The 27,009-nt window shown below is 41.1% G+C and overlaps 1 protein-coding gene across 50 annotated transcripts in view; it reads left to right on the top strand.

The window, feature by feature from the left end:
* Nucleotides 1-27,009, top strand: part of rimbp2b (RIMS binding protein 2b) — a 293,432-nt gene that overhangs the window by 131,751 nt on the left and 134,672 nt on the right. For all 50 annotated transcript variants that reach the window (XR_015498405.1, XR_015498374.1, XR_015498370.1 and 47 more), the window contains one exon: nt 16,108-16,191. Coding sequence is in view for 11 of the 50 variants with exons in the window: in XM_087265300.1 (XP_087121426.1) it covers nt 16,108-16,191 (84 nt within the window). In the remaining 39 variants the exon portion in view is untranslated. The remainder of the gene's footprint in view (nt 1-16,107; nt 16,192-27,009) is intronic.

The raw sequence follows: 27,009 nt of genomic DNA, 5'->3' as shown, positions 1-27,009 counted from the left end.
GATAGATAGATAGATAGATAGATAGATAGATAGATAGATAGATAGATAGATAGATAGATAGATAGATAGATAGATATAGACAGGCAGGCAGGCAGACAGACAGACAGACAGACAGACAGACAGACAGAGAAATAGACATAGATAGACAGACAGACAGACAGACAGACAGACAGACAGACAGACAGACAGACAGACAGACAGACAGACAGACAGACAGACAGACAGATAGATAGATAGATAGATAGATAGATAGATAGATAGATAGATAGATAGATAGATAGATAGATAGATAGATAGATATAGACAGGCAGGCAGGCAGGCAGACAGACAGACAGACAGACAGACAGACAGACAGACAGACAGACAGACAGACAGACAGACAGACAGACAGACAGACAGACAGATAGATAGATAGATAGATAGATAGATAGATAGATAGATAGATAGATAGATAGATAGATAGATAGATAGATAGATAGATAGATAGATAGATAGTGACAGACAGACAGACAGACAGACAGACAGACAGACAGACAGACAGATCTGATGAGACTGCATGCAATGCTTTTAATGCGTACACTTAACCATGCCTCCAACCCTACCACTCAGTGTCTTAGACTGCATGTCTGAGACCACATTGCATGTCTGCATCCAAATACCATTAAGGATTTTCAATGTAAAGGTGTTAAATCTGATTAATTGATGTTATTTTTACAGAATGCTTCATTTGTTGTTCTGCCATTTAATTCAGAAATTGGTTTCTTTCTTTTTTTGGCATTTCTATTGCACAAATGCTACTTTTCAGCACATACTGTATTATTAATGCTTCACAACAAGGTAAAACCTTACTACAAGTTTTTAGAGAACGCAAAAATGGTTCTTCTGTGGCATTGCTTTGAAAACCCCCTTTTAGAGCCTTTATTTTTAAGACTCTACACTTTCAATTCACAGTCTGCAAATTGGGAACCAGCCTTTGTATTGTGCGTACAATGAGCAGCCCCAGATTGAAAATGAGGATTCTTTTAAGTAGAAATGACCAAATATTAGCAGTGTTGATAGAGGCTGTGTGTGTGTGTGTGTTGTGAAGTGAAGGAGAGGCTGTTTTGTACTGTGCAACGCCTGCAGTCCAATCTGTGTGCAGACCAGAAAATAAAGCAATTTGTTATCCAGAGAGTCTCTGCAGGGGTGCCTCCTCAGCACTTTTCCTACTCACTGTGCTGTGTGTTCCAGAGAAAGAGAGAGAGAGACTGTGTTTGTAATTTCAGTTGTGATGTGCTGTGTGTATGTTCCACTACATTACCTTAATTGGCGGGGTCTGTCTTTCTGTTCCTCTGCTAAACTCGAAGCAAATCTCAAGCCCCTCTGAGTCACTAACATGCTCAAATATCAGCCCGCACACTCTTCATCTGTATAATCCCAGAGGTAAAGCCGCTTGTGTTTGTTAGCGATACAAAATCGAGTGTCAAATTGCCCTGTAAAAGTCACTCGTTTTGTGCTGTTTGAGTATAGCAGCGCTTAGTGCAGGCACCTGCTAATGCTGCAAACAATATCTATAAATAGGGATTTATTTGATGGATTTCAACCAGGGCTTGACATGAACTTTTTTGAGCACCAGCCACTGTGGCTATAGATCTACAACACTACTAGCGACACGCTATTTTCACTAGCCACAATTTTGTTGTTGGGAAAATATATTTATATGCATAAATTTGACTTTGACATGCTAAAATTACTTGATATATATATTGTTATGTCCACATGCCTCCTCATTCATTTCACTTACTGTGTGTTGTATATGAGCTTGCTCAATGTGCATGAGCAAATGGGTTGTGTCGCATTGCACTTAGTTTTTATTTCACATGACTTTTCAGGGCTCAAAATTAAGGATTTACCAAATTTATCTCTGACCACACCAAAAATAAATTATTATTTCTTGGCCACAAATTTTTCATAATGTGTCAAAACAGGCAAATAATAGCTGTATACATGCACTTTTTATTTCAACAAATTAGTTTTTTTTTTAAATTGACATTTAAAAAAAGAATTATTGCCATGTATCTAAATATGCACAGTAATCTGTCCTGTCTAAAAGTCTCAGATCACCAGTTAACTACACATAAATGGGGAGTTAATCTCATATTAAAGGCAAATATATTATATTAAAAAAAGATAGTTAAACTATATTAACTAAAATAACTGTAAATAAAATAAAGCTGATAAAAACATACCATGTGTGACAATAAAAGGATGATCACATGCACACGGTTTATGTTAGGCCTGTTAATAATCTGTTCAAATAATAATTAAAGTGAAAGCAGTGATCGTTACTGCTTACAAAAGGATCTGTATTTTTTAAAATCTTCAGCTCTTGTAAGTAGCAGGACTGTGGGTGCACGATCATCACCTTTTCTCCAGTCAAAAGAACCAATCGCAGCAGTTGCGTTTTCTCTGGGCATAGTTGCTTCGCACAAGTAAACAGGAGCACACGTTCGTGCTTTTTAACATTTAGTTTTGTCAGTCATGCTGCTTCTCGATTCTAAGATCACATTTGCACCATATTGGGCCATCTTTATTGTCAAACCCTGCTTTTAAGAGAACTGTCATTTTAAAAAAAATTCCAACCAACCAATGTGGCTTGTGGGAGTGTCTGTCTAACTATTACTGTAAATAAAATAAAGCTGATAAAAACATACCATGTGTGACAATAAAAGGATGATCACATGCACACGGTTTATGTTAGGCCTATTAATAATCTGTTCAAATAATAATTAAAGTGAAAGCTAAAATCGGTGGGTGTTAATGTCAAGCCCTGATTCTAACATTTAAATTGGTCAAATAGTTTAGCATTCAAGCATTTTCTGAGGTGATGATGTTTTTTATACTGGTTGGGTTGGTATTTTATCTAGTGAATGTCTTTTTCTAACAAGCAAAAGTGTGTGTGTCTGTGTGTGTGTGTGTGTGTGTGTGTGTGTGTGTGTGTGTGTGTGTGTGTGTGTGTGTGTGCTTGTTAGTGAGTGAGTGTGTGTTTGAATATCTTAGGCCTGTTCCGAAGAGATCAGAAGTGTTTTAGCTCCCAGTGAGAAACACCTGTCTCTGTTTAGGATCAGGATTGAGATCAGAGAGAGGGGTTGTGTCTGAAACAAAAGGCTGGTAGCAAGCTAGCATCATTGCATAGTCAGTCACAGTAAGAAAGTATGTCCTATGATATGTCTCACGATTGCCTTCATATTTTATTTAATAAAGCTATATAAATAATCAGAGGGAACAAAACAATATACTGCATACAAAGTGAATTGGACCTAAACAAAATAATACAAACAGACATACAAGTATATATACAGTTGAAGTCAAAATTATTAGCCCCCCTGTTTATGTTTTCCCCAATTTCTGTTTAACAGAGAGAAGATTTTCTCAGCACATTTCTAAATATAATATTTTATTAACTTAATTTTAATAACTCAAATCTAATAACTGATTTGTTTTATCTTTGCCATGATGACAGTAAATAATATTTGACTAGATATTTTTCAAGACACTTATATACAGCTTAAAGTGACATTTAAAGACGTAACTAGGTTAATTAGGTTAACTAAGCAGGATAGAGTAATTAGGCAAGTTATTGTATAACGATGGTTTGTTCGGTAGACAATCGAAAAAAAAATTGCCTAAAGGGTTAATAATTTTGACCTTAAAATGGTGTTTAAAATTTTAAAACTGCTCTAATTCTAGCCGAAATAAAACAATTAAGACTTTCTGCAGAGGAAAAGATATTATCACACATACTGTGAAAATTTCCTTGCTCTGATAAACATCATTTAAAAGAGAAAAAAAATCAAAGGGGGGCTAATAATTCTGACTTCAACTGTATATGAAATAAGGAATATAGTAAAACAAAAAATAAATAAATAACAATAATAATATTATTTTTTAAAAATTAAATTTAAATTATGTAATAATTTACATCATAATTTATATTTGAAACTAATAATATTAATAATCAAATGTAATATGCATCATACTGTTTAGATAATAAATAAATAAATAAATAAATAAATAAATAAATAAATAAATAAATAAATAAATAAATAAATAAATAAATAAAGTAAAAAAGGGGAACTGGATAGTAGATTGTATATAGAAATGGGGTGGCAGAGTGGCTCAGTGGTTAGCGTGGGTTTCCTCTGGGTGCTCTGCTTTCCCCCTCAGTCCAGACATATAGGTGAATTGGTGAATTGAATAATCTAAATTGTTCATTGTGAATGTGTGTGTGCATTTAAGAGTGTATAGGCTGCGCAAACCATATGCTGGAATAATTAGTGGTTTATTCCTCTGTGCTGACCTCTAAAATAGAGACTAAGCCGAATGAAAATGTATGAATTTATGAATAAAGAAATGGGAAAGATTATATGGAGAAATAATCCCCAATCTTAATTTTGGAGTCACAGTACAGTTATCGTCAGTACAGCAGTGGGGAAAACTAAACATAAAACCATTTGACATTATTAAACGTTAATAGTGTCGTTTTTTGAACACGTTGTGTTGTTTGTATTGAACAAACAGTGTGAGACAGTGTTCGTTGATTTTTAGTTATTTTTAGTTAGGTTAATTTTTTTTGTGAAGTATTACATATAATAAAATACACCATTAACAGAGAAATAAAGTACTGGCAGTTGTTTAACAAGTTTTTAATCAGGTAATTACTGAGTAACAGAATTTCCAATGGAATATTTGACCAACCCAGATACGGCATTGTTTCAAACCACTGAAATCTTAGTAAGTCATTTTGTTAAACAAAAGTCCCTTAATGCAATTGAAGAAAAAAAAAAGAAAAAGGAAAACATCCATGAACCACGAAATATGGGAATCTGTTATCAATGACACTTTACCCACGGTTATCAATCTGTGAACACAATTGCATATGGGAAGTTTCATATCTACAACTGTACAACACACAATAAATTAATATTAATGAAAGCTGGAGCAGAACATTTGCGAGTCTGAGCATGATCACAGCATGATATCACTCCTAAATGATTATGTTCCTGAATCTGTGAATGATTCAGTGAATCACTTGTTAGGTAAGGGACTTTCTGTAAGCTGCTGGAAATTTAGTGGCATAGTTATCTATTACAGACCTAAACTAGCCAATGTACCAGCACAAAAACACTTTCAGCAAAAACATTGAGTTTATTAAAATGTAAAAAATGTTTTTATATTCCCGACCACTTTTTGTAGAAGTGACATGCTTTTGGTATGCTAACACTAAAACTTCTTTGAGTAGAGTTTAGCCATAGTCAATAGGAACCACTAGCGGTTAAAGTGTACGTTAATTGAGTGAACACATGTCATATGAAACACATACCGAAAAAGCTAATATTGACAGTATTTATCTCTCTCCTTTGTCAAAAGTTCAAATTCTCTCATAGTTTACACACCATTTACTTGTTTCAAACATTTATGAGTTTATTTCTTTTACTATACACACAAGAAGGTCTATTGACTTCCATTGTATTTGTTTTCCATATTATGAATATCAATAGTTACAGGTTTTGAGGTTTCTTCAGAATATCATCTTTTGTGTTCAACATAAGAACGCTCATATATGAGTTCATATGCCATTATTTATTTGACACATTGAATAGCATTTTACTCTTTTTGTATTTTAAAGCTGTCTGGATGCTGAGCATACATGCTATTATTTTCATCAGTGTGATGCATGTTTGCCCCCTACAATGAGTCAGACTTTGTCGAGTGTTGAGTGAAGCAGCAATCGAGCTTTGAGCTCTCACACACACACTGATGTTATATAATTCAGTCGGCCTTTTCCAATGATCTGTGATCGGGAGCAGCTGAGAGGAGGATTAGAGTGTGTCTGGACAACAGCCGCCAGACATGCTGAACAGACTCCTGGTTACAAATGTATGCGTGATCTGCACCAAAATCTAGGGTTGTGCATTTTGCTTTTGCATTTCGTATGAAAATGAGCAGGGTTTAGTGTAGTGCGGCAGTGATTTGGCTGTTTGTGAAAATGAAAAATAAACTATGCTAAAATAAAAAATCTAATCAGATGTCTACAAACAGAACACAACAAATTTAAAATTACATGTAGCCTAAATTATTTCTGAGTGATAATCCTGCTAATCTCCATAATCCTGGACCGAGCCGTATCCTGAGCAGATGCTGTAGCGGTCATGGTAGTGGAGAGCATGGGCTAATTTCCTGAAAGACCCCAGTGACAGACGAGTCTCTGCATTGATCCCGTAGACTCCGCCGAAGAGCTGCCGGTGACCTACTCAGACCTACATCTTCTCCAGGATGGACGTCCAGCTTTTTCCAGCCTCTGGTGCCTAGACTGCAGCTCTGAACAACAAGTTTGGACAGAGGACAAATGGTTGTGCTCAAGTGAGCCTGGTTTCTCTCAAGGCTTTTTCTTTCACTTTCGTCAATTGATGAAGTTTGTTACTCGCTATTATCGCCACTGGCTTGCTTGGTTTGCGACTTGTGGAGCTGCGCATAGATGGATTTGCTCTACAGTGTTTGGAATTTCAGCAGTGAAAATGAAACTAAACTGAACTTCAACTTTAAAAACTGGACTAACAGTTTCAATTTACTAGAACGTCTATCTTAAGCTGCTTTGACACAATCTGCATTGTAAAAGCTTATCTTAATTAAAGCTTATCTGTATTAAAGACAAACACTTAACTATTGACTGTAAGTTTTATCAGAATTACATTCTTAGGAGGAAAACTCCTTATACACTTATGGCCACTTTATTAGGTACACCCTAACAGTACTGGGTTGAACCCCCTTTTGCCTTCAGAACTGCCTTAATCCTTCATTACATAGATTCAACAGGGTACTGGAAATATTCCTTCAGAGATTTAAGTCCATATTGACATGATAGCATCATCCAGTTGCTGCAGATTTGTCAGCTGCACATCCATGATACAAATCTTCTGTTTCACCACATCCCAAAGGTGCTCTATTGGATTGAGATCTGGTGGCTGTCAAGGCCATTTGAGTACAGTGAGCTCATTGTCATGTTCAACCAGCCTGAAATGATTTGCATTTTATATCATGGTGCGCTATCCTGCTGGAAGTATCCATCAGAAGATGGTACACTGTGGTCATAAAGGGATGGACATGCTCAGCAGCAATACTCAGGTAGAATACTATTATTGACACAATGCTCATTTGGTACTAATGGGCCCAAATTGTGCCAGGAAAACATCCCCCACACCATTACAGCACCACCACCAGCCTGAACCATTGATGCAAGGCAGGATGGATCCATGCTTTTATGTTGTTGATGACAAATTCTGACCCTACCATCCTAATGACGCAGCAGAAATTGAACATGTGACATTATATGTTAAAACATATTTTAGCTTTATGCAGAACAGAAAACTAAATGAAAAATACTAATATCAAACAATCAGATGAGTAAAAGGTTGTCTATAAAGCTTTGTCGAATTAGGATGTTGCAAGCTTGTTACTACAGTATCACGTTCTATGCTAGTTGCTAAGCTTTTCTAGTAAGAACTAGATAGATGTCTGAATGTAGTGAACTGCATAGATTTATTGCTCTGTGTGATTTACTTATCCAACATTTTGACTGTCTCAGAAAACATTTCTGAATCATCATTAGGAAAACTGTATGTCGGATCAGTTGGAAAATATAAGAAAAAATTGCTAAACTTTAAACCAGGCTTAATGTCTGACATGAGTTTGATGGCATGTGATAAATGTGTTATACACATGCTTTTGTCCCTCTCATTTAGCACTAATTCATGCCTGACGTGAATATGCAGCACATTTCACATGATCACGAAACTTGTGTAATACATTCTGCGGGAAAATATTGAATAAATATAACTACTTTTTTTGTTATGATTTGACATTCAAGCAAACCATACTCTGTCACTGTGCGCAACAGTCTGACAAACTGAACTGTTTCTGCTAGATTTTCTCCATTTGCTCTGTTTTGCTCTATCCATCACCTCATAAATACCAGCTGCACAGGGATGTGTGTGTTATGCCTGTCGTGGGAATGAAGCCGCTGACCTCGCTGTTCTCGTTTGTGAGGTAGTAATATAGTGTCAGTGACCTGTCCTTTATCTGCGAGTCAGTTCGCTTCACTCTAAATGGACAGATCAAGCAACAGGACTGCAGGTGTGTTGTCTATGTGTGAATTGACTCTAATGTTGTTTTATAACAATATGAAGGTGTTTTAACAACTACAAACAAGTGCCAAATAATAAAACAACAGATATAATTACATTTTATTTTGTATTTTACTTTTTTGTTACCACTTTGTGAACAGCTTGTAATAAAACTGTCTAGATTATCCATGAAAGCTTGTAAATTCAATGTTTTTTTTATCTAAAGCACTACCTATGCTGCTGCAGTACAGAATAAGTTCATGTGTTCTACAAAAACCATCATGCACTTTTATAAGAGGTCAAAAAAAATCATACCAGGATACCAATTAACACTGGTTTCCAGATGGCTGCACAGCTTTGAACAGTGTTGCACAGTATGAGCTGATGATACGGATAAAACATCAGAGTGAAGGCATTATATAATCGGCTGATTAGCCTTGATAGATCGCTTTACCGAACGGGTTTCTCCCTCCGTCCATTTAATCTCAGCGTGTGCTGTATTGAGCGTGTCGCCCGAGCTGGTTTAAATGAACATCAGCGCTGCGCTTTAAGACAAATGGCTGCTGACGAAATGTTAAATATTCATACTAACACTTACCGCCATGTCGGAGGAAACCCACTGCTCTACTACAGCCATTAAACACCGGCATGTCCCACATCTACGCTGCCAATCTATATTACGTAAGTCTGTGCTCCGCTAAACAAGAGTGTGCAGTGGCAAACTGCAGAATGATACAGCCATTACTCTCTGGCATATTACAGACACACTGTGCCAAGTCAAGTTATGTAACTGCACATGCACATACAGCGAAAACACTCATACTATTACAAACTAAGGGATGCATGTACAGTGCAAATACAAACTATGAAGTCATTGTTTCACTGTATCAGAGTGTGGGGATGTAAGAGAGTGAAGGGTACTTTGCCGATGTTTTTGTTTAAAGTGCATGGTGACCTTGGTGTAAATTCTTCCATGTTTTATACAGGGTTCTTAAAGATTCTTAAATGTCTGTTCCAGATGTTTTATAAATGTATTTATATTTTATTCAGGTCATAGAATGTCAGGGATCTTATTATTAATTTGACTTTAATTTAGCAAAATAATTGTAAGCAATTTTCTTTTATGCATATATTGGGTCATATTTTTGTAAGTGTAGCCTATATTAGGTGGTATAAATGGTCACTGACTGGATTTAAAATATAGCTTATTGGGATGCAAGCTAATTACTGTTAAATTTGGACTTTTTTCCCTCTGCAACCGTTATTTTGGGACATATTTAATTGCTGTAAAATAATTATGCTGTTATTATTATGTATTTAATCAATGTTGTATCAATCAAAAAGATTGAAAAGCCATTTGAATAGTTCAATAAAGCAATTCAATCTAACTTCAGTTCAACTTGTAGTTTTCAGCGCTGTGTCCTAAACAGATGTGACTTGACAACACGTAATCGAAGATATATTATCTTTTTTTGTCTGCTCAGTGCTTAGTGGTCATGGAAATGTTCCATGGTACTTTTTAGTCAGTAGCTACATTTCCATCCTCCAATTTTTATGCACATTTTTGATATGTGCATAAAAAAGATTGATGGAAATACCAAGATGCGCATAAGTTTTGAAAACAAGCAAAACTGATCAACTTTTTATTCGATAAGAAGGGATACACATGAACTATGATGCAAACACTTTTACCAAACAAATTCCAGTATGCCCATTAAAAAGTCATGTGAAAAAGTGGGATCCTGTAATGATAAACATGTGATTAGGGGGCCCCGCGTCGTCGCGATTTTCAATAATTGAAAATCCAGCAACCACAATAGTCAAACCCTTGGGAACAACTGTGGTTCCCACAGTTCACAGGTATGTGTTCTCTGAACTCCTCTCAAATGGTGGACTACTTCATTCTGATTGCTTGCCGCCAAACCGCATCATAGCTCATTACCATAAAGTTGACTTAATTTCAACTCTCCTTGACGTCCACACAGAAGAAGACGCGCCGTGCTGTTCCTCGTCGGCGGTTCTCATTGAAAACGAATGACTTCCGGCTACTTTGACGCTCTCGCCGCTTTCGGTTTGCGATGGCTTCTCAGTTTGTGAAGGCTTCCCCGCGTTGTCGCTCCACCCCACCCCCCTTCTCCGCTCGTCAATTTGTGATTGCTTCCCCTCGTTGTCGCCAGACTGCACACCACATACCAGCTGATTGATGGAGAGGAGACAGAGTGATGACGCCAATTATGAAGAGGCCATGATGGACAGATGCCAGTGGGCAGATTTGGCCAGGATGCCAGGGTTAAACATAAGCTTTCCTATGTGGTCTCCCATCCAGGTACTGACTGGGCACAGCCATGCTTAGCTTCACTGGGCGACCATGTGAGAGTTGCAGAGAGCTAGCTAGCTGCTGGCTAGGAATGGCATAAAACAGCATAAAAAGGGTGTTTACAGCCTGGTACAAAGAACAATTTTGGTTCATATAGCTAATATTACCCTTCATGACAACTGTGAGGGTGTGAATTTTTTTATAACTCATGTGTTTCCTTTATTTTAGGTTATATTAAGTTTACTAACACAGACTATAATTGAAGTGTTTGAAAGTAATTAGCTTTTTCCTCCTGTAGAAAAACATTATAAGAACAATGCTTAGTGGCTCAATGTATTACAACAGTGCTTTTAAAAGACTAAACACTTTATTGGTATAGTGTACAACCAAGCACATGTGGTCAGAACACAAACGAGTCACAGGTAATAAAGTATTAAGAGTTCTCCCAAAGTAAAGTCTGTCTAAACCAGGTCCAAGCAAAATGCCAGCAGGTGTCTGTAGCTCTGCTCACTCCCTGCCTCTTTGCCCTTGTTTGGGATCTCGTCGTGGGTGCGATGACGCACGAACAAAATGGTGAAGGTTTGCGGTGCCTACTTGTAGCTTCTTTTGCAGTGTTCAGATACCTATGGGTGATGTCAAGGATACTACATCCATATATTTTACAGTCTATGTATTTGGTGCCAGTTAATCAGCATGTGGAGATTTTGTTCTCTTTGACTCGTTGGAAGGAAATGCTGCTTCATTCACACATCTTTTATGCGATATTCCTGTTTTGCGAATTAAGTTAATCTACATTTTTTGATAGAATCATAGCTAGAAAAAGCCAGGGAAAGTCTTAAAATGACTTAAGGTGGGAACGGAAGCCTGTATAACACATACTGCGTGTACATTGGGGTTTGTATGTTTTGTTAGGACTTCCTATACTGAAAAAAAATGTTTCTGCAAAATTGTTACAAACAATTTATATGGGTTGCATATAAACAAACAAATAAAATGTAAACCTTAATTTGTTTGTTTAAATTCAGCCCAAATAAATTGTTTACAACCACTTGATGTAAATAAATTGAGTAAATCCAAGGAACCATCTTTGACTAATTTTTATTTTAGTGATATAGATTTAATGATTTTTATACAGAGTGTATAATCTATACCCTTGCCTCAGACATTCCCCTTAACCCAACCCTCACAGAAAACATGCTTCTGTTTTACACAATGCTTTGCACACTATTTTGCACAATAGTTCTGTATTATTTATGGGCCTTTTGGGGACCAAAAATGCCCCTGCAAGATCAAAGATTACTGGTATTGCTGTTGTGGGAACATTTGGTCTCAATGCACAGCAGGGCAACACACAAAAACAAAGATATACAGTACATACTGTATATTTATACACACATAGCTATGGGTAAAAGTAGGACACCATTTTTCAGTTTTAGATGTACGCTTTATAATTACTCTATATGTTCATGACCTCTATATAAATAAATGTTGCCTATGCATAAAATAGCAAATAAAGGTGCCACGTTTTCAGACACATGTTCTCCCCGTGTTTGCGTGGGTGTTTCCCAGTGTTGGGTTGCAGCTGGAAGTGCATCCGCTGCGTAAAACATATTTTGGATAAGTTGGGGTTTCATTCCGCTGTGGTGACCCCTGATAAGTAAAGGGAAATAAATGGAAAGCCGAAAAGAAAATGAATGATTGAATAAATGAGCGAATGAACGAACGAAAGAACAAACGTTTTCAAAGTTGCTCAGACAATATGTATTTTTAGACAACACAATGCCAATGTTTAACTTCAGAATAGTACTGTTTTGGCGGAATAACCCTAATTTTCAATCATAACAAAAGTTATGGAGGCTGTCTGGAAGCTGCTTTTTTGTTGGGTTGCAGAGAAATGTAATCTGTATGTAGGGAGATGACCTGAACCTCAAGCCAAATTTAAAATGATCTCCCATAAATCATTTTTACGGTTTCTAACAGAAAGGATTATATTTGGAGAGAATGAAATCTTTGGCCCACACTGGCAACTTCATCCATATGAATTAGAATTCAGGAAATACTATACAGAGGATATATTTAGATCAGAAGTCTTCCCTGCATTAAGATGTGCTACAGTGGAAAGGGCCATGTGCTAATTAACATAGCTTTTTACATCTTAAATATTTTATATTATTATTATGTTCTTTTTTGTTTGTTTGTTTTGTTTTTACGTCTACAGTATGTGTGTGTTGAGCCAGTAGGGATTTAATATCTTGGATCTCTCTAACACAGGGTTTTTCAGCCATTAATCCATGCATAAATCAATCCATTCATCGTCATGGATATTCGTTTATTATTAAATTGGCTTTTCTATCTCTCATCCCAGGTGTCAGTCAGCATGATGGATGTTCCCAATTACTAATACCACACATAAACACTCACACACTCACTCACTCTTATACCATACTGTATATACTGATATCCCTATTGTGAGATTGAGATGACTATCTGACCTTCTAGATATAATTTTATTAATTGATTTATTTATTTAATTATGTTTTTATAACATCAAAATAGTTAATGAGGGAAATATTTAAGCACTTAGCTTTGCTAATATTTAAAGTATATGGTAAATGCAATACACCCATTCATTTTTATGTATATGTGGAAGTCCCTCCTGTTAAATATTAATCTTTTATATTTTTTCTACAATTTCTATTAAACATAATAGTTCTGATAATTATTTTAATACATTTTTTTCTTACATTTTTTGCCATGATGACAGTATATAATATTTTACTATATATTTAAATTTTTCTCTTACTGATATGTTAATTATTCAACATAAAGTACAATTTAAAGGCTTAATAGGTTAACTCGGCAAGTTAGGGTAATTACACTGTAAAAAGGTTGCCCTAAATTTTTAAGCTGAATCGAATTCACCTTATGAGTCCATTAAACTTATATTATGTTGAACTGACTAGAACATGATTAACTTAGTTTAATAAATTAAATGAACTAAAAACATATGCTGTCTTGACTAATTGATCATAGATTATTTTATACAGTGTAAGCAAGTCATTGTATTGTATAATGATGGTTTGTTCTGTAGCCTATCTAAGAAAAAATGCTTAAGGGGGATAATAATATTGACCTTAAATAATAAAAAACTGCTTTTATTCACAGGAGGGTTAATAATTTGGCCCTCAACTGTATACTGTACGCGTGTAATACCAAATTGCATTACAAATAATGTTTAAATGGTACATATTTTGTATTCTTTTGATAAATAAAACACACATTTAATGTAAAAAGATTTTAATGGTAAAAACTGTACACTTAAACTCTGCGGACCCGGTCCGTGACGTCATTGACTTTTGCTTTCAGATTTAAAGAGCTAGCGTTGCACCAGACCCCCGTAAGTGGTGTCGTTTGAAAGTGTAGAATCTATATTTTATGCACATATGCATCACTTTGGTTTTTTTCTACAATATAAGTGTTATTTACACTTAAATACACAGTATTTTGGATACCCGAGCTAGGTATTTTACATTGGTTCATTTTCATATTTTTTTATATGACACATGTACAAGTTATAGCTCAAATGAAAGCTGTTGCCCGTGCTCATACAGTTCTAGCATTCTTTTTACTGAATTATATTCATTAAAAAGTTGTTGGATGAATTGTGGTGTTTCCATGGCGCAGAAATGTAAACAATACATTCATGATCAATAAGCAGCCCCAGATAGCACAGACAGCTTTCATCTCTTACCTTATGCTGTGCACTTCAGGACTATTCTCCTCTGTTTTTGAGGTGATGTGCATAAGAAATCCTTTTATATGTCTGATGTGGTCCAAACACAGTGAATTATGTTTGATCAAACAAAAGAATAGTGAAATATGAAAACAAGGATCGGTCTCTGTGGCTTGTACAGCACCTCTCATCAGTTGGAATGCAATAACTTTTGCATAGATTATGGTAGAGACCTTTTTCTTTTTTCCTATGATTACAGACATGTGCAGGAACCACCAAAATTAATTACAGCACGCTAGACCACACAGAACCTAAAAGGTACACTTTCAAATTTGAGTTTGTAAAAAAAAAATATACAAAAAGCGCCTCTTTTTTTAGGTGTTTATTATAACACAGACAACATATACAGGTATTTTAAACACTTTCAATAGTGTTTCATGAAAATTCAAAGGGTTTTCTTTAAAATGATACCAAATTTTTGCATTTACACCTCTGCATGTGGATTTGGGAAGCTTTTAAATTTAGGTAGGCAAAATCCAGGCGGAAATCCCCAAATAGCAGCAGAGTTTAAGTGGTTTAAGTAGACCTACGCTGCATTCTAAAAAATGAAGTCATGAATATGTTTGCTGTACTTCATCAAAACTTCAGCATCTTGGTGAAACTGGTGTTTTTTTCCAGTGCCATTTTGTATTTATAAGTTTATAAAAAAATAAAAAAATTGACAGTTCAAATTATTTACGGATTTTCTTAGTTACATATGTATTTCCAAAATACCTAGACCGAATCTTGCATTCATTTAGTATCAATTTGATCAAAAATGTTTTAAGTGGTATCTAAATATAGTGAACAATGAATGGACATAATAATTAATTTTGGGTTCTTGAAATCATTGTTTATTTTATCTAAATGTTTTTAGAGACATATATAATATAAGCAAATATAAGCATGTTCTTGGTTTTTACATTGAGCATGTGCATTTTTTCATGAATATCCCCTTTGAATTTCTCTTTTAAATATTTCCCAAATGATGTTTAACAGAACTAGGAACTTTTCACAGTATGTCTGATAATATTTTTTCTTCTGGAAAAGGTCTTATTTGTTTTATTTCGGCTAGAATAAAAGCCGCTTTAAATTTTTTAGGAACCATTTTAAGATCAAAATTATTTGCCCCTTTAAGCTATTTTTTTTCGATAGTCAACAGAACAAACCATCGTTATACAAGAACTTGCCTAATTACCCTAACCTGCCTGGTTAACCTAATTAAGCCTTTAAATATCACTTTAAGCTGTATAGAAGTGTCTTGAAAAAAAAAAACAACTAATCTAATGTTATTTACTGTTTTCATGGCCAAGCCAAAATAAATCAGTTATTAGATATGAGTTATTAAAACTATTATGTTTAGAAATGTGTTTAAAATAATCTTCTCTTCGTTAAACAGAAATTGGGGGAAAAATAAACAGGGGGGCTAATAATTCTGGCTTCAACTGTGTATATATATATATATATATATATATATATATATATATATATATATATATATATATATATATATATATATATATATATATAGCATGTGCATTAAAACCGTGCACATGTTTCATTTTTCTTTTAGTGGGCTTGTATTTTTAGTGACTTTCAGGCTTGGTGGTTTCGCAACATTTGTGCTATAGCGAATGGATGCTATTTATAGTCAGATGATGTATACGGGTGCCCACTGGCTTGGAGAATGTGCTACTATTACCTACACGCGGACACATACACATGCATACATACACAGATTGTGTGTTATACCGCAGACAGCCTCCCTAGATAGAGCCTGCATCAGGGCCACATCCATAACAGCAAATTGAATGCATCTATCCATCTAACAGTATTTATTTTCTTTCTTCCCTCAGGAGACTGAGATCAGCAGGAAGAGGAAGGAGTGTGAAGTCCTTGAGGAGGAGGTGAAGAAAAAGAGCCAGTCATGTCAAACTCTGGTGAGAGCCTTTACTTGTTCACGTCGCATGCTGGGTGTCGTATCAGACTCTTATGGGAGATTTTACTGTTAGTCTTACACCATATGCAGCTTTTTGACTTGTGATTCATTTGGGGCCGCAGCTAATGGGGTGGAATGGTTTTAGGGGCCTACAGGTACTAAGAAATTGGAGATTGTTGGGATTGATAAACTGCAAACTATTTTGGCCATAATGGTGAAAAATTAAGCAAAAAAAAGCCCTGTTGCTTAATATTCAGATTTTTTTATCCAAATATTAACAGAAGACTTTGCTTCTGTCGAGAGCAAAATATTGAAAACTGACATTTATCAAAAGCCAAATAGCAGTGTTAAATATATGTGTGCACTAGGGACGGCTCGATACCATAATTCTGGATTCGGTGCGATACATGAATGCAATACATTGCTATCTATGCAACAAAGACATTGTTATTGCTCACCCCGAATACATTTCTGTAGAGCGCAAATTATGTAGCCAGAGCTACCATGGCTGCATTTTGTATTTAAACTTACTTACCTCCGTGTGGACGGCTTTTCTACTGTTACCAGTTTGCCCAGTAGCTCGCCATGTACAGTATGTCAGCAAACTTGAGACACAGAGAGGAGTTGACTGCAATGATGAGTCTGGTGAAGAACGGTTACAGAAAGCAGGTAAAACAAAAGCAAAAAATAAAATAAATAAGTAAATAACAGGGTGAGAACGTGGTAAGATCTGAAAACCTGGTAAACTACTTTTGTTTTTCTGGATTGCTTTTGAAAACACTGTTGGTTGGGTTTAGGGAAGGGGGTGGGTGTTTGTATCGGTCAGTCAGTCAGTCAACAGCGGCCTCTGGTGGATTTACGTGAGAACAGCAGGCACAAATGGCACTTGCGAGAGAATTTTGAGATACAGAAACTGCAAGAAAACGTACCTCCTTGGACCTATTTTGTGATCTCCAGTAATTTATATAGGGGTACGAATCTATAATGAGCCTGGTTTGTATCTATACTACAATGATACCATAGGCAACAAATATAAACTAATTTAAAACTTACTTTAAAAATAAACTAATAGCATTTGATTTATTATTTGTTTTTCATTAATTAATATCTGTGCTTCAACTGTAACAAAAATGTTACATTTAGATGAAAGTTTGTTAGGTACGTGTTTAAAACACTATTGGTAACATTCCTTTTAGTTTATCATCTCGTTAGAAATAGATTGATAATTTCTCTATCACTGTTAAGTCAGCTTACCTATTAAATTCTAACACAGGTTAAGGGTTAAAACTATCAGTTAATTCACTATTATATCTGTTTCATACTCAAAATAATGCCAGTTTTATTTCTAATACTGTCCTTATATACTAGTTTCGAGTACGCTTATTAAGTTTTACTTAGTCAAGGATCCATTGCATTGTTCTGTTGTGAAGCACTGAATTTTAATGTGCACAATACACTGTAATGCAGGGTTCCCCTTCGGTTGGGGAACTTCAGTGCCATGAATGGGAGGATTCGGATCAGAAGCCGCTTATCTGGAGAGTATTGAACGGGCCAATGAATGAAATTAATTGGCAGCGTAAGCTTGCGCAGGTGTGCGACATCTGCAATCATCTCAGCATATAAGCACACCTGAAGCCAGCAGACGCCATCCTTTTCGCTTCAGATCCTTTCTGAGTGAGTCGATGAGGGTTCCTCTTGCTGATCAGCACTTCAGAGCGAACGAGTGTGTCTCCCGGTCCAGAGTGGGTCTTCGCGGTGGCAGACGGTCGAGCTGGGTTACTCCCTTGCCTGCGGTTCTTTGGGTCCGGTCCTCCAGAGCGGTGCGTATAGTTGCAACTTTCCTAAAAGAGCAACACAGTCGTGCAGCACGTCCTTTTCAGGATGGCGCTCCGACTGTGCGTTTCTGGATGCGGGGGTTTCCTGTCTCCGGATGATGGACACGATCACTGCATTGCATGTTTGGGGGTCCAGCATGTTAATGCGGTGCTCGCGGGCGGTTCATGTCGTCATTGCGATGCCATGACCGTTGCACAGCTAAGATCGCGGCTAACTTTCGCAAGAGAGCGAGCCACCCCAGTTGCCTCCTGTTCTAAAAAAGCAGCGGGCGCTCGGGCAGATCTGAGGGTTTCAGCGGGAGCTAATCCGCCGCCCACGGGCTCGCGGACCTCTCGCTCCTCACGGCGCTCCATCCAAGCTTCGGGTGGTGAGAGTGATCCGTCTAACCAGATGGTAGCTCTCACACTCGCTGACACCGGAGATCAGATGTCCTCCGCGGCATCGGAGGGTGGGCTTTCACTGTCCGACGAAGATCCGGACCCGCTCGCCCCCTCCGGGCAGGTGAGCGCTGTCAAATCGGATCCTGAAGCGGACATGTTAGCCGTGCTTTCCCGGGCTGCTTCGGCCGTGGGGTTGGAGATGGTTTATCCCCCAGCTCCGCGGCCGGACCGACTAGATGGGTGCTACGTAGAGGACCAGAAGGCGAAGCCTTCGAAGCCTCTCGTCCCCTTCTTCCCGGAAGTGCACAGTAGGCTCACGCAGTCCTGGAGGGCACCTTTCTCTGCCCGTGCTGCGAGTGCCTCCGCCCTCACCGCCCTTGACGGCGGAGCTGCCAGGGGGTATGAGGCGATCCCGTCAGTGGAGCGCGCTATCGCGGTCAATCTTTGTCCGCGCGGCGCCTCTACGTGGCGGGGTTTGCCCCGCCTCCCGTCCAAAGCCTGTAGGTTGTCTGCCTCCCTCGGAGCCAGAGCTTATAAGGCTGCGGGCCAGGCTGCTTCTGCTTTGCACGCGATGGCCACCTACCAGCGCTACCAAGCGCAGGCGCTGGCCGAGCTGCACGAGGGCGGGTCCAACCCAAGCTTATTACATGAGCTGCGCACCGCGACCGACTATGCTCTTCGGACTACTAAGTCCGCCGCGTGTGCGCTGGGGAGGACGATGTCCACACTTGTGGTTCAGGAACGCCACCTCTGGCTAAACCTGGCCGATATGCGCGACGTTGACAAAGTTCGCTTTCTTGACTCGCCCATATCCCAGGCTGGCCTGTTCGGCGACACCGTCGGTGAATTCACCCAGGAATTCAAGGCGGTGAAAGAGCAGTCGGATGCGATGGGCAATGTCATCTATCGGCGTGGCCGTAAGCCCGCTCCGCCCGCCGAGCCATCCACCTCCGCTGTTCCTCGCCGAGGGCGCCCGCCAACGAGTGCTGCCCCGCCCCCGCCTGCGCCTCCGGCCAAGCGGGCGCGGCGTTCACCTCGAAAGCAGGCAGCCCCTCCTGCCCAGGGCGCCGTTAAGTCCGGTAAACGGACCGCGAAGCGTCCCTGAGACAGGCCATCCGGAGAAGAGGAAACTTGCTCTTTCCCCGCTGGAGGGCGGGGCCCCGATAACAACGGTACTTTTCAGTGCCACCAAAACATCAGTAAAAGAGCACTTTTTCCCTTCCCCGGATGTGACTGCACGAGTTCTGCCAGTCCGGGACGCGCTGCCTTCCGGCTCGCAGACTCTACGTGCTTCGCCAGTGGCTCACGAGCGCTGGGGGGACGGTCTCCCTTCCCTCAGCCCTCCAGCCCCCTCTCCGGAGTCAGGGTGCGGAGCCAGAGCGAATCGCTCTCCTCCAGCTTTTCCGCGGGACCCTCGTGCTTCCCGGATCAGCACACCCACTCCGCGCTGCCCCACCGCTGGTACGTCAGCGATTGTAGCGATGACTCCATTAGCGAGGGCTCTGCCTGCCTGGTTAGCGCGGGCCAGCCCCTCGCGGTGGCTCATACGCACAATCAGACTCGGTTACGCGATTCAGTTCGCGAAACGGCCCCCCAAGTTTACGGGCGTGTATTTCTCCAGGGTCAACCCCCTGTCCGCCCCTGTCTTGCGAGAGGAGATTGCTGCCCTCCTGGCGAAGGGTGCAATCGAGCCGGTTCCTCCAGCCGAGATGGAGAGTGGGTTTTACAGCCCATACTTCATCGTACCCAAAAAGAGCGGTGGGTCACGGCCAATCCTAGATCTGCGCGTTTTGAACCGCTGTCTGCACAAGCTGCCGTTCAGAATGCTCACGCAGAGGCGCATTCTCCAATGCGTTCGTCCTCGGGATTGGTTTGCAGCCATAGACCTGAAGGACGCGTATTTCCATGTCTCCATTCTTCCACGCCACCGCCAATTTCTGCGGTTTGCGTTCGAGGGTCGAGCGTGGCAGTACAAGGTCCTCCCCTTCGGGCTCTCTCTGTCTCCGCGGGTCTTCACCAAACTCGCGGAGGGTGCCCTAGCGCCCCTTCGGCTCGCGGGCATTCGCATACTCAATTATCTCGACGACTGGCTGATTTTAGCCCACTCGCGGGAGCAATTGATTATGCACAGGGACGAGGTGCTTCGGCATCTCCGCCTACTGGGGCTTCAGGTCAACCGAGAAAAGAGCAAACTCGCCCCCGTGCAGAGGATTTCTTTTCTCGGGATGGAGCTGGACTCGATCACCATGGTAGCGCACCTCTCCGAGGAACGCGCTCGCCTGTTGCTGAACTGTCTGAGGGAGCTCGACAGCAAACTAGTGGTCCCACTGAAGTTCTTTCAGAGGCTCCTGGGGCATATGGCATCCGCAGCCGCCGTCACGCCGCTCGGGTTGCTCCATATGAGACCACTTCAGCACTGGCTTCACGATCGGGTCCCCAGATGCGCATGGCACGCGGGCACACACCGGGTCTCGGTTACTGCGCTGTGTCGCCGCGCCCTCAGCCCTTGGAACGACCCCTCGTTCCTACAGGCCGGTGTGCCTCTAGGACAGGCGTCCAGCCATGTTGTTGTTTCAACAGACGCTTCCAACACGGGTTGGGGGGCCGTGTGTCGCGGGCATGCGGCTGCGGGCCTCTGGAAGGGTGCCCAGCTGCATTGGCATATCAATCGCCTAGAGCTGTTGGCAGTGTTCCTCGCTCTCCACCGCTTTTTACCGGTGCTGGAGCGGCAACACGTGCTGGTCAGGACGGACAGTACGGCGGCGGCGGCGTATATCAACCGCATGGGGGGTATGCGCTCTCGCCGCATGTCTCAGCTCGCCCGCCGTCTGCTCCTCTGGAGTCACCCGCGGCTGAAATCGCTGCGCGCCATTCACGTCCCAGGCACGCTCAATCGTGCAGCCGATGCGCTCTCACGACAGCTGTTACGCCCTGGAGAATGGAGACTCCACCCCGAGTCTGTTCAGCTGATATGGGCGCGATTCGGGGAGGCCCAGATCGATCTGTTTGCTTCCCCCGAGAACGCTCACTGCCAGTTGTTTTTTTCCCTGACCGAGGGCTCTCTCGGCACGGATGCACTGGCCCACAGCTGGCCTCGGGGCATGCGCAAGTATGCGTTTCCCCCAGTGAGCCTGCTCGCGCAGTTTCTGTGCAAGGTCAGGGAGGACGAGGAACAGGTTCTGCTAGTTGCGCCCCTTTGGCCCAACCGGACCTGGATATCAGAGCTCTCACTCCTCGCGACGGCCCTCCCCTGGCGGATCCCTTTGAGAGAGGACCTACTCTCTCAGGGACAGGGCACCATCTGGCACCCTCGCCCCGATCTTTGGAACCTCCACGTGTGGTCCCTAGACGCGAGGAAGACTTAGGTAACCTACCGACTGCGGTGGTTAATACCATCACTCAGGCTAGAGCCCCCTCCACGAGGCGCGCCTACGCCCTGAAGTGGAGTCTATTCACTGAATGGTGCGTCTCTCGCAGAGAAGACCCCCGAAATTGCCAGATTAGTGTTGTGCTCTCTTTCCTTCAAGAGAAGTTGGACAGCAGGCTGTCGCCCTCCACTCTCAAGGTTTACGTGGCCGCCATCTCCGCTTATCATAGCGCGGTAGCTGGCGGCACCGTGGGAAAGCATAACCTGGTCATCCAGTTCCTTAGGGGTGCTAGGCGAATTAATCCATCTCGCCCCCCTCTCATGCCCTCTTGGGATCTCGCCCTCGTTCTCACGAGTCTGCGATCCGATCCCTTTGAGCCACTCGAATCAGTATCTCTAAGATTTCTGTCCCTGAAGACAGCTCTGCTGGTTGCGTTGGCCTCCATCAAGAGGGTCGGGGACCTGGAGGCATTTTCGGTCAGTGACTCGTGCCTGGAATTCGGGCCGGATTACTCTCACGTTATCCTGAGACCCCGCCCCGGTTATGTGCCCAAGGTTCCTACCACCCCCTTTAGAGATCAGGTAGTGAACCTGCAAGCGCTGCCCCCGGAGGAGGCAGACCCAGCCCTTTCTTTACTTTGTCCAGTTCGCGCTCTGCGCATTTATGTGGACCGTACTCAGAATTTTAGATCATCTGAGCAGCTCTTTGTCTGTTATGGCGGTCGGCAGCAGGGAAGTGCCGTATCGAAACAAAGATTATCCCACTGGATTGTGGATGCCATTTCACTCGCTTATTCGAGTCGAGGTCAGCCGTGTCCCCCGGGAGTACGTGCACACTCCACTCGGAGCGTTGCATCCTCTTGGGCGCATGCACGCGGCGCCTCTCTAACAGACATCTGTAGAGCTGCGGGCTGGGCGACACCCAACACATTTGCAAGGTTTTACAATCTGCGAGTGGAGCCGGTTTCCTCAAGGGTATTAGGTAACCCTTTGGTGATTGAGGAGACAACTCGGTAGGGTGTTGAAACACGCTTGCTGCGCCATTCTCCCTAACACGGAGGTACGTGCGCCTTTTTTATCTGTCAGTAAAGTTCCCCGTCAGGTGAGCCCTGCAGATTCCTCCGTGGCCCCCAGCACTGACTCAGCGGAGGAGTCACTTGCTGGCCCACTACGTTGTAGGTCTGCCCGCTGGTCAGCCCGCGTTTTGGGTATAGGTGCCTGCTATGCGTGATCCCCACTAGGCGATCCCATATGCTTATTCCGCCACGGTTAAGTCCCCCCCCTGGGCGGACCCGTGTCTTCCCTCTCCGCTAACCACTCTTTGCTATGCGTACTCCCCCTTTTTAGGGCTAGTCCATAGGTAAATTCTGCCATCTATCCCCCCCTTGGGTAACGGATGGCCTCCGCAGCGTCCTCCCTATCGGGATTGCACGCTTCCCAACGTACTGTCGTATTTCCTAGAATTATCTAGATGCTCACGACTTCCCAAAAAATATATCTAAATCCGTAAAACTTCTGTTGAAGTAGGATAAATTAGGGCCAGGGACACGTTGGAGGACCGCGCCCCCCATGATGTGGGTGCGTCACGCTTGCTTGACTATCTCCTCATCGGGGGTGTTGGTAAGGTGCAGTCATTATGGCGCTTTCCATATTCTCCCATTCATGGCACTGAAGTTCCCCAACCGAAGGGGAACGTTCGAGGTTACAGAAGTAACCCTTCGTTCCCCGAGGAGGGGAACGGAAGTGCCATATTCCGTCGCCATAATGACTGTCCCTTAGCTGTTTGAAAGTCTCTTCAGCTTAAAAGGATGGCGTCTGCTGGCTTCAGGTGTGCTTATATGCTGAGATGATTGCAGATGTCGCACACCTGCGCAAGCTTACGCTGCCAATTAATTTCATTCATTGGCCCGTTCAATACTCTCCAGATAAGCGGCTTCTGATCCGAATCCTCCCATTCATGGCACTTCCGTTCCCCTCCTCGGGGAACGAAGGGTTACTTCTGTAACCTCGAACGTTTCACTCAATTCATTCATGTTGTCCTAACACAAATCCATTAAGTTAATGTAACATATTTAAGTGAATTAAATAAAAAAGGTTCCCAAAAAAATATCCAGAATTGTGTTGTTTCAGTTTATCCTAAATAAAATGATGTATTTTCGTTTACCAAATTGAAATATAATGTGAATCCAGTATTTTTCCATTGATTTTTCATTTTATCGCACATCCCTAGTGTGCACAGTTTTTCAATTACTGGCACCATGAGCCCAAAACAGTTGTGTATTGCATTGATTTTTGACGTTTTTTGAGTACACCTGGGTTACCAGGGAGAGGAAATTGCTCAACCCATACCTGCTGTTTCTCAGGGCTATAAATATGAGGAAACGTATGAGGAAACGCACAGGCCAAACTCATTCATCACAATGGGTAAAACCAAAGAACCGAGTTTTATTCTGCGGCAAAAGGTTGTTGAGATTTACAAAATGGAAAGTTCCTGTGAGAAAATAGCAGAAACACAGAAAATGCCCATTTCCACCTTTACAGGAAATAATTAAGAATTTATCTAGAGAAGCCATTCTTTCAGTTGACTGTTGGTCAGCATTTTCGTTTAATTTTAGTGAAATCTTCTTGATTTGATTTAATCTGGATTTTAATCTGTAGCCTTTGTTTTTCTTTTACAAAATAGCTTCTTTAATTGTGACCAAAAGCACATGTAGCATTACGATGCATTTCTCAAACCCTCACAGCTTTTTGTAGGCACAGTAGTATAGGATTTTACAAGGGATCAAACCACCGACCTTGTGGGAAGTGGCCCACTTTTGCCAACCCACCCTTGAGAGCTGTGTGCTTCACTTTCATAATTAGATTCTGGATTTTGATTGGCACAATACATTTGGATCCAGGGGGACAATTTTTGCGAACAACATAATTGCTGATAAAGACGTTTTGCCTGGTTGAAGCACATGGATGTTGGAAATACTGTTCATTTTTTCTCACACACATACTCCACACTCTCAAGGGCATTTTCTCTCTTTGACTTCTCTGTCATTCTGTCTTGCTGTTCACATAGTGCCCTCCACTAATATTGGCATCCTTTGGGCACATGTTCACTGAAGTATTTTTACCTGGGGCAAGTGTATTTTTTAGTTGTTTTCAATGAGAGCCACATTTTTCAGCAGTAAGGTGAGGTTATGAGCATCTTTTTCATGCTTTGTAGAGATAAGCCTTTCTCCAGGAGAAAAAATATTAGAGCAAATAGTGTTAAAAATCCTTGCTCTGTTAAACATCATTTGGGAAATATTTATTTAAAAAAATATGTTCTCAGGAGCGCTAGTAATTTTGACTTCGACTGATAATCGTTTTGAATAATCGTGGTTACAATTATGACCAAAATAATCGTGATTATGATTTTTCTCGTAATGGAGCAGCCCTAGTACATATCACTCATCAAAAATGAAGTTTTGATATATTGATGCTAGGAAATGTACACAATATCTTCACGGAATGTGATCTGTACATAATACTCTCAAGATTTTTGGCTTAATAGCGAAATGAATCATTTTGACAATGAAATGTTGGCTATCCGCATGCAACTTAAGGTTTTGTGATCCAGGCCTTTTGTATATAATCCAGCTGTTTTCTTTGGTTTTGACAAATGAGGAGTGAGTTTGACCTCATATTTATACCTGTGAACAACTTCCTGTTTCCTTATCACCCAGTTAATGTCAGTAAAATGTCAGTGGGAATATAATTTTTGCTCAAAAATGTTGCCCATATGAACTCATATGAGTACCAATATTTGTGCATAAATATAATTGACAAATATAATGTAATTATTTTTCATAAATCTTTGCTGGTTTTGCAATTGTTTATTTTACATGAAAGCAGAGTTTTTAAAGCTTTTTGTTTAAATAATCACCAAGGGTGCCGATATTAGTGGAGGATACTTTATAGTGTATGTGGAGAGCTGATTCCAAGGTCCACTGTCAGGGGAAACAAAGTGAGCAGACAGAATAAAAAGCAAGCGCAAGTGAGGGTAAGAGGGAGAGCGAGGAAGATGAGCGAGATAAAGAGTGCGGTGTATGTACAGAGACTAATCGGCCCTGACTGCCAGGGAAGCTCCTTTAAACAGCCTCTCTCTTCTTCTGCATTCCTCTCACCTCAGCGTTCGTTCGGGAAAAGACTTTTCATCCATTACACATGAGAGAGGCTTTTTACAGCTGAGGAAGACCTTTTAAATTGGGTCATGCCCCGAGTTTCACTTTTGATTCCTGGTTCTTGGTTTTATGTGGAATTACACGAATATGAGGTCTTACGTAATATGCTGGGAGCTTAAGGGGCGACTGCATCACTATTTAATATTGATACTTCAAGCCCTTGTGGTGTTTCATGTTCACAAAACAATACTGATCATGCAATAGTTAGATTTTTTGATACTTATTTATTTTTAAAGGGATAAACCGCCCTTTCGGTTAATGTTTACCTCAGAATCTTTTCAAAAGATGCTTCATGATGGTCATGCAGCGCTGCGAGCAGAGGGAGGAGTGAGTGTGGCTGGCAGAGCCGGTGAAAAAAGGGAAGGGAATAACTGTTGTCTGTTGGCTCACAAAATGAACCACAAACCATGAGGAGACGGACAATTTTACAGCTTACAAAGTTAAAATGCAAAGAAATAAGGAGTAATTTCATGCCCTGCTGTTATTCGTAATTTCACATGCACACAACCACAATTTGTTATATCATTATAAGATAATCAGGAGAAAAGTCCTCCTCATTTATAGTGTTTACAAACACTATAAATGAGGAGGACTTTTCTCCTCCTGAATCATCGGGTAGTTGGGCAGCAGGTCTTTTGCCCTGTATATTCCAACCATTAACCCTGCTGGCAATCTGGAGGAATTTAAACATAGGCGAACACAGCAGCACAGATATGCAATGTGTCTGAATAGTAAAAAACCCCACTGATAAAAGACAAAGGGCCCTATTATACACCCGGCACAATGTGGCGCAAGGCTCGGTGCAATAGTCTTTTGCTAGTTTCAGCTTGGCACAAGAGTCGTTTTGAGGCGTTGCGCTACGCTGTTTAAATAGCAAATGCATTTGAGCTCATACGTGCGCCCATAGGCGTTCTGGTCTAAAAAGGAAGGCGTTCTGAGGCGCTTTGTTGGCGCGTTGCTATTTTGAGAAACTATAATAGATTTTCAATAGACCAAAACAAACTCGGTCTAAAGTTGAGCGC

This window comes from Danio rerio, chromosome 8 (assembly GCF_052040795.2).
Source record: "Danio rerio strain M-AB ecotype USA chromosome 8, GRCz13ab, whole genome shotgun sequence".
Classification (NCBI taxonomy): Eukaryota; Metazoa; Chordata; class Actinopteri; order Cypriniformes; family Danionidae; genus Danio; species Danio rerio.
The sequence above is the reverse complement of the archived record's forward strand: the minus strand, read 5'-3'. Positions and strand labels throughout refer to the sequence as shown.